At 36.6% G+C, this 9,399-nt stretch overlaps 1 protein-coding gene and 1 long non-coding RNA gene across 2 annotated transcripts; both read right to left on the bottom strand.

The window, feature by feature from the left end:
• Window positions 1-3,980: 3,980 nt before the first annotated feature.
• LOC134797973 (UMP-CMP kinase) lies at window positions 3,981-4,748 on the bottom strand. Its single transcript, XM_063770309.1, has one exon. It carries the CDS (start codon window positions 4,649-4,651, stop codon window positions 4,016-4,018), a length of 636 nt encoding a protein of 211 aa, XP_063626379.1. The 5' UTR covers window positions 4,652-4,748; the 3' UTR covers window positions 3,981-4,015.
• Window positions 4,749-6,854: 2,106 nt separating this feature from the next.
• Window positions 6,855-9,334, bottom strand: LOC134797972 (uncharacterized). The gene is made up of 4 exons (XR_010145144.1): window positions 9,143-9,334; window positions 8,828-8,870; window positions 8,369-8,428; window positions 6,855-6,902 (listed from the first exon to the last, which is right to left on the bottom strand). It is a non-coding gene; the product is annotated as an uncharacterized LOC134797972 (long non-coding RNA).
• Between the last annotated feature and the right edge of the window lie 65 nt (window positions 9,335-9,399).

Here is a 9,399-nt window from a genome sequence, read left to right as displayed (position 1 = left end):
ATTGCTAATGCTAAAACGATCTTGCTTGATAAGGAAAAATAGATATTTTAATTGACTCTTTGTATGTACCTTCGCCATCAGACATATCGGAGCGGCCGAGGTGCTCAAATATATCTGAACACGAACGCCTTGACGATAGAGACGTGTTCAGATGTGTGCACATTTTATTAAACGACAATTCGCTGCCCCAATATTACAAGGTTCTAAATATGTTACATTCTCAAGATAGTTGAAATTCGACTATGACAATGTTCAAATTTCAGTTCGATAAAAGTGAAACATAGAACCCTGTAATATTGGGGCAGCGAATTCTTAAAGCTTGCAGCAAAGATAATTGCAGCAAAGTCCATCAATGCACAATAATAAGTTAAGAATGTGCATGTCACCTCATCTATAGATGTAGTGCATTATTATTTTCCTTCGTATTTTCACGGAAACGTACGAACGTGTCTTGCCTTTTCAGTCAGTCTCGGTACAAAAAGAACTGACGTTGACTGAAGTAGCATGACAAGTACGAGGGGGAATCAAAAAGAAATTAGAAACGCTATGATATCATGGAATTACAGGTATCCTGTTATTTTTTACTTTTAGACAACCTCTTTATTAGTTTATCTGCATATTCAGTATTAAAAAATCTGGCATCTTCGTCCATAAAAAAAAAGAATCACAATTTTAGGTACTAATTTTCCTTTTTTTTTAGTTTATCGCTAGTACAGCCAATTTATAGGAGATTTTTAAGAATCAAAGAATGTGAAGTAATTGCAAAAGACATACTCTTGATTACGCAATACGCAACTCTTCTTCTTCACCAAACATTTTGAGAAAATCGTTCCTGAATGATCACAAAAACTTGCCTGAATTTACTGATATTAAGACATCACCTACCCTACTGTCATTGTTTATCGATAACATAAAAAGTAATTAACTTATTTATGTCTTTACTTATGCAATTTATTACCAAAAAAAGTGATGTATCATGACCAATAATCAAAACGTATCCTTATGTGTTTAGCTGATATCAATTCTAAAGACTTTTTGATGTACCCTCGTATGAACGTTTCCGAGAAAATACGAAGGAAAACTCGTATACAGATTTTGTCTATTATATAACTGATTATATAACCCTTTGCTGTTAGTATACTGGGATTAGGTAACATACCATAAATAAAGTCATATTGAACACATGATATTTTATTACTATTATAGCAATCAAATCTCACCAGTACTCGTAGATAATAAATAATATAGTTACAGGTTACAGTACATGTTAAGTGTAAACTTTTCTATTACTGGTAACAGGAATGTTGTCTTTATAGTCAGCTGCAGAGAATTGATCCTTAGACATTGATGTATATATCTAAGGACTGGCCTTACAGGCACTAAAAATGGTACTAGTTCAGCGGTGTCACTCATGAATTCCAGCCAATCGTGCAGTCTAACGCAACTAGTTGCGACCAATAGCGCGCGTGATGCGAACTCATCAACCAATCGCGCGAGTGACGCGAACTCATCAACCAATCGCGTTGTAGCGGTGTCACACCGCTGTACTGGCCCCTACCATGCCTCATTATTATTGCCCGTAAGGCCAGTCCATATCTATGTCAATGTCCTTAGACCTCTCTTTATAACCTCTAGAATTCCATAAAAATTCCCATTCAATTTTTAGGGTTCCGTACCTCAAAAGGAAAAAACGGAATCCTTATAGGATCACTTTGTTGTGCGCCCGTCTGTCTGTCAAGACCCTTTATCTTGGGAACGCGTGGAGATATTAGTTGAAATTAAAAAGCATATACTCAAATCTACAGTCCCTTGAAGCTGTGAAAAAATAAAACTTCTATGTTAACGTAAAAAAAAATACAGCCGTTTATGCCGCAACAAACGCAAATTTCGACACTCTCAAGGGAATCAAAATTTTTACGGTACTTCCCATTGACTTAGAACTATTAAATTTTGCAAGTAATACAGGGAAAAATCAAAAAACTATAAATTAGTTAAAAATATAAAATAATAATTTAAATCTGTACGGAACCCTCGGTGGGCGAGTCCGACTCGCACTTGTCCGGTTTTTTGATGTCTGTGACGTAGAGGTTAAAATTCTCCTGAGGTGTCACTTTTTTGCCCAAAATACCACCCTCTTTACAACCCTGCTGCTACAAGCTAGAAGTCGTGATTACATTTTAATTTTCAGTTTTATCCAGTCGCAATAAAGTTCAATTTAAAATTAGCATTTATTTGGTGTACAGTCAGCGTCACATAGTAGGTAGCATCCAAAATATTCAAATAGCATGCCATACGTTTTCTATGGTGTACGAAACTATTTGAATACTTTAGATGCTACTTACTATACGACGCTGACTGTAGAGGGCTATAAGAGGGTGTATACCATACTTTCTTGCTGACTTTGTGGGGGTACTAATAAAACCAGTCTAGACACTATACAACACAAAATGCACTATCACAATAGCTCTAAAGCTGCTTATCTTTCTACTGTTTTTCTAAAACTGTAGTTTTCTGATTATATCATAACTGCATATTCTATTAACATGTTCCCTGGCAGTAACTGCTATAGCGTTACTCGCCAATTGAATTTAAACTTTAAGATTTAGCAGTATGACTAGAGTTAAACCAAGAAAAGTCTGCAGCGATTTTGATAGGATAATTTGAATAATTTCATAGGAGTTTGACATTTAAAATAACACTTGCACTGCTTGGGCTATCAAAATCTCTGCAGACTTTTCTTGGTCTAACTCTATCACCATACATACTGCGGGAGTGCGGGCTAATATGTTAAGTATACATGGTATTTTTACTGATGGCAACATTATGGCTATATTTTATCATTACATATTTATTGCATTCAAGGTAAATTAGACAGATTTAACAAGTGATTAGAGCTTGAAGATTACAGGTTTTATCTAAAAGTAAAGCCAATAGGAATCATTTAAAACAATGACTTTGACTTTTCTTATCATTCCAATCTCATTGCGTAAATTTACTTTAAAACATAGGTTGTGTAACCCATTGAACTATTATTTATTACACAGAGGCAGCAGGCACAGAAAACCAGTATTTTGCGCCAGCGCCATAACATTTTACGGCGCTTACGACGTTTTTGTCGCGCGGTACAGGTGGCGATTACAATGATTTCATTTTTTATATGGCTTCTCTATAGTAATAATAACTCAATGGTGTAACCTGTTGTAAAGTACTTTTGCCAAAATACATATTATAGTTGTGTACATACATATATTATCCTCTAGCCCTCCATTCTAATTTGAATGTTTATTTTGACAAACTAAATTGCTTTTCTCTTGAAAATTTTAAGTTCCGATGTTGGCTAGAGGGTGGCCAGACCTGACAATTTACTAGGAACTTTCTCATCAGTCATTCTCTTGCTTAACACATTCACTGCCAAGAACACACATATGTGTTCATTTTGTACTGGAAATTGGGCGCCCGGCATCAAGTGTTAATGGATAGGTATTTCAAGGACATCACTGTGATGGATGGCTGACCTGAATGTAGTTGTAACATATTGACCATCATAAGCTGTATATCATATTAGTTTAGTAAGAAATGAACATACAGTGTAAACTCTATATAGCGACACTCGAGGGACCAGCTACTTTTTGATGTTATAGAGAGTTTTCGTTAAATAGAGAGAAATTAATATTAAAGTAAACCAACTAGGGCAAAAATTGTCGATGTTATAGGGAGTAAAATGTTATATCGAGTGACATTATATGGAGTTTATACTGTAGTTTCACAGAATGCTTTTTGCTATAATAAAATTAATCACCTTGCATGATCATATTATGCAAAACTGTTCAAATCAGTTATCTCATCTTGTCTGAGGCTATTAAGCCAATTAAGCTAAACATCCTTGGATGACTTAAAACTCGTAAATTCATATCATAGCTGATGAATAAATAACTATTGCACAGGATATAACAATGCCTCATGTCAAACACCATTACATCTAAGATTGACCTATTTATTCATAAAGTTAATTAAATTAACTTTCACTCTTCTCAACGGCTGTGAACACTTTTTTGACACTCTCAAACACTTCTGCGGGACTAATTTCAGCGTTGATTCGACGCACTAGGCCGAGGCGGTCGTAGTGGTCTATGATAGGCATGGTGTCATTCAGGTACGTGTTGAATCTCTTCTGCAAGCTCTCGAGGTTGTCGTCCGAGCGGCCGCTACCCGCCGCGCCGCGCCCCAGGCACCGCTCCGTGCACAGATCCCGACAACACTCAAAGAAAAGTATAAACTGAAGCTTCGTTTTGTCAGTCATCACGCGTTCCCAGCCATCTAAGTTGTCCTTGTTGCGCGGGAAGCCGTCGATAAGGAAGCGCGTCTTGCCGGATTTCTGCATGGCCTTGTGTATGAGCGAGCAAGTAACCTCCACGGGCACGATCTCGCCATTACGGATTTTTTCCTCGATCATCTCTCCGTACTCGGAGCCGGGCCGCTGCCGCTCCTCGCGCAGCAGATCCCCCGCGGACAAGTGCACGTAATCGTATTCTTTAGAGATCAAGGAGCACTGCGTCCCTTTGCCGGAGCCGGGAGCTCCCAGCACAAACACCACTTCTGGCACCATCTTGTTGAATAAAACTGAAAAGCGACGGAGCACTCGATCTAGCATCAAACGGAGAGTGACTAATTTACTTCGTTGAAATTAATTTATTTTATAAAACATGCGCAATGCTATAACCTTGAGAGACGTGATTGAAGTGACGTTATGATCAGTGTTGCCGCACGAAACGGACAAATTGATTTATAAGGCCTCATTTGCACGAGTTTAAAAATCACGTTTGTATTGTATGGGCTTCGAGCAACACCGGCTTCCGATGTATGGGAGTCCCACTTATAGTTTGTCAAAGGACTGTCTCATTTCAAACATATATAGAGAGAATCATACTATCTTTGTCTTTTCTAGTACAAGCACCCAAAAGAAAAGGATGAGTATAGTTTTTTTGTTCTTATTTACTGACAAATTTGGTTTGACCAACTATAAATATTTATTTTGTTTTTAGTTTTTTTTTGTCATAGCGGCAACAGACATACATCTGTGAAAATTTCAACTGTCTAAATATTACGGTTCATGAGATACAGCCTGGTGACAGACGGACAGAAGAGTCTTAGTAATAGGGTCCCGTTTGGGTACGGAACCCTAAAGAGCGTCGCGATATGACAGATAAGGACAAATGATTATTAGCTAATTGAGGTTTATAGCGCGTTTATGAATAAGGCGGTTAATATTTCCAAATTTAAGTTTTATCACGCTGTCACGTGTAGACAAGAACGACCATCATATCCGTGCTGTTCATGGCTTCACGCTTTTATTGTAACATTAGTAGAGGATACCTCGAGGATACACTAAACTTGTCATCTTCCTCGGTCCCTCATTGCCGAGGATCGCGACCATGTATGCTACGTCTCCACAGCGTGCGATCATAAGCCATATGGGTCACGCACTGCATGTTGCCGCCAACCACCGCCATTTTCATACAGGCATTCTATTTCCCGAACGGATGAACCGATTTGAGTGTGGTTTTCTACAGAATTTATGAATTTTATGTTGCAATGTTGACTTATTTTTTTAAGACTAAGGAGGGATTGAATAAAATAAAGTTTTCTTATATTTGTTTATTTAATAAATTTATACCATATTTATCTATAGTATCTATACCACTATCATATTCCTTTCAAATTGAGCTTCGCAGTTCGCAGACTCGTATACAGTACCTGAAACGAACAACGTAATTTTAGACAAGTAAATCTACACAGTGCTTAACTTGAAGGATGAGAAATAATCAGATATATAAAGAGTTTTTCCTCAAAATTATTCAGAACAGGTCTGTGAAGGTTCATCATAGAATAGATAATAATAGATTTATTTTATTCTGTTTTTAGTATTTGTTGTTTAGCGGCAACAGAAATACATCATCTGTGAAAATTTCAACTGCCTAGCTATCTCGGTTCATGAGATACAGCCTGGTGACAGACAGACTGACAGTGTAGTCTTAGTAATAGGGTCCCGTTTGGGTACGGAACCCTAAAACAAGACAAAAAAAGTTAAATAATGCTTACCTCTGGTGTAAAAAAATGACTAGGCGTTCTGCGAAACCCTTGTGCGCGATGACGTCTGTAAACAAAAACTACAATTATTTCCTTGTAGCAGGTAATGTGGGATCTTTGACTTGTGATGTAATATCAGTCCTGTTGAGCTTGTAATAACCGTCATGGTGGCATCAGGGGAAGTTTATCATCATATTGATCATTTTTCGCCTACTTATTCCATACTCCGCGGGATTTGTGCCGGGATATTTTACACTAGCCAAAAAATGGAAACGCTGTAAAAACAAACTATGTTAACATTTCTAAGAACATTTGGAGCTACTATTTTTAATTAATAGTTTGGTATTTATTTTACAATAAAGAAAGATATAAAATATATAAAGTTGGTCAAGCAGCATCAGATCTTGTCAGTAGAAAAAGGCGGCAAATTTGAAAAAGGGCGCTTTAGGCGCGAAGGGATCTCGACTCATAGAAAATTTTAATTTCGCGCCTTTTTCTACTGACAAGATTTGCTTGACCATCTATACATATATAAGAAATCATTACAGCATCAAAACCCCCCGAGGTATGCTTATTACATAACCAGGGCCGTGTTGCATAATAATTTCGGACAAATTTTTCGGAAGTGATTTCGGATGTTTTTCATATTTCTTTGGTTGTTTCCTGACAATATGTTAGAATACATACAAATGTTTGTAAATGTAATGTGGTTAAATTATGTGAAGGTTATCCATTACTATAAATATACAAAGTATAGTACAACTTACATTTTCTGTTGTGGACAAAGCGATCCAGCTATTTTAGTCAGTCAACACCTGAAAAGATACAGAAACAAAGTAAGCATTTGTAGGCTCAGTAAATGATAATTTTTAGTATTATTTGTACATCAGTCCTGTTGAGCTTGTAATAACCGTCACGGTGGCATCAGGGGAAGTTTATCATCATATTAATCATTTACACCTGCACAAATCACGCGAGGTGTTTTCGGCTACTTTTTGACCCCCCCTCCCCCTTGGTGATATTTGGTGAGGTTTTCGGCAGGGATGTTACGGAGCTCCGGTTCCGTTTCCGTTAAGGCGGAACTTCCGTTTAGTATTATACATCCGTTTCTGTTCCGGTTCCGTTATGTTTGAAACGGAAGTTATAACGGATGTCAATGCTTCGCGCGGCGGCAGCGTACATTTTATTCGTGTTATTAAAATTAAAATCGTATGTGTTCTGTTGTGTACTGGCTACTGACTGTGTGTAGTGTGTGTGGTGAATGTTAGTGTGTAAAAAACGCACAACGAAGCCGAAATCAAGTTCGATTTGGAAGTATTTTAATAAAGTTAGTGGGGACACGGCTAAGTGTAAACTTTGTCTGAAGGTTTATTCTAGAAAGCGGAAAACGACTACATCGTAAAAAAGTCAGGCTCCGATTCTGGTTCCGGTTCCGTTTTCGTTTCCGTTTCCGTTTTCGGTTCCGTTAAACTAAATTGAAAACATCTGTTTCCGTTTTCGGTTCCGATAAAACCACATCCGTTACATCCCTGGTTTTCGGCTACCCCCCTCCCCCCACACAACCTCACGTGTATTTTATTGAATTTTTTTCATTCGACCAAATTTTAAGATAAAAAGTTTGTATTATATATATATATAAAATCTTGTTTATTTTTCTATTTTCGTTAAGTTTCGTTAGACTCGCTATTTTGAAGTGCAGAGTGAAGATTTATGTTTAACGAAGATGAGAAAAAGTATCTACTCATGTGGGAGGTTTTTTGTCTTAGTTTCGTTCACTGTAGAAAAATACACGTGAGGTTTCCTTATACCCCCCTCCCTCAACGTGATCTATCGTGATTTTTTCGTGACCCGCGCTCCCCCTATCGAACCTCGCGTGATTTGTGCACAAGCCCCTACGTATTCCATACTCCGGGATTTTGTGTGCGGCAATGTTTTACATTAGTCAAAAAAATTGTAAAACTGTAAAAACAAAGTATTTTAACATTTGGAGCTTAATAGTATTATATCTATGTTGTTATAAAATTCATAATTATACGAAATCATTACCGCATCCAAAACCCCGAGGTATGCTTATAGTTACATAACCAGTTCTCAGTATGAATCACAACCTCGCAGATTTGGGACACAACGTTTTTCGAATTTCTTCGGTTGTTTTCTGTCATTCTACACATTTTATCTAAGAATAGGAATATCATATGTACAAATGTTTCTAAATATAACTTGGTTAATGTATGTGAAGGTTATCCATTACTATAAATATACAAAGTATAGTACGACTTACATTTTCTGTTGTGGACAAAGCGATCCAGCTATTTTAGTCAGTCATCACCAACGTCAACACCTGAAAAGATACAGAAACAAAGTAAGCATCTGTGGGCTCAGTAAATGACAATTTTTAGTATATTTTGTACATCAGTCCTGTTGAGCTTGTATAAACCGTCACGGTGGCATCAGGGGAACTTTATCATCATAATCTGCTTTGTTGTGCTCATTTTGTTATTACCGTCCCTCTAATAAGAATAATATGTATTTTGCATTACTGTTAACGCTCAGTAGCCTACAAAATTCTTGCATGTATCGACTTATCTCAATAAGTGAAATGTAATATTTCTTATGAGACAAATAAAACATCTTTAACCCGAATCTTTCAGAAAGTTAAAGGATTTTCATTTACAACAAACAAAAAATACGTGGCAATATTATCAAGAAAAAAATAGGTTGAGATTTTGAAGGCATTTACCTGATGCATCAGCAACATGGATCCGTTGTGGGACAGTGAATACCTGTGAAAAATAAAACAATTTCATCATTACACGTCCAAAACCGCTAGAGCAAAATGAAATCTAGTAAAATCAATCAGATAGTAAATTAAATTTTCCTCAAAAATATTCAGAACAGGTCTGTGAAGGATCATCATATATTATGTGGAGATATGTATCTATCGTGAGAAGAATAGGTGATAATGATCCGTGAGATAAAGCAATGTATGTATTGTTTTTTTTAATTTATTGCGTGGAAAAAATTGGACAATTAATAATGCTAACTAAAATCTTACCTGATGACTGATGAATGACCAAACAAGTGGTGAATGAGGGAAGATACCTGTAAATAATAATAAAAATACATTAAATATGTTGAAGCACATTGCAGAAAATTTAAATTTCATTAGTTGATCAGAAATTAATTTAGGCGTTCCTCAAAAATACTCAGAACAGGTCTGTGAAGGATCATCATAAAACGGAAAATATTGAAAATAACTTAAATAATACTCAAATACTAACCTCAAGCAGATGTAGTCAAACCAACTGATCT

Source organism: Cydia splendana, chromosome 16, assembly GCF_910591565.1.
Source record: "Cydia splendana chromosome 16, ilCydSple1.2, whole genome shotgun sequence".
Classification (NCBI taxonomy): Eukaryota; Metazoa; Arthropoda; class Insecta; order Lepidoptera; family Tortricidae; genus Cydia; species Cydia splendana.
This window is presented reverse-complemented; position numbering and strand designations above follow the sequence as displayed.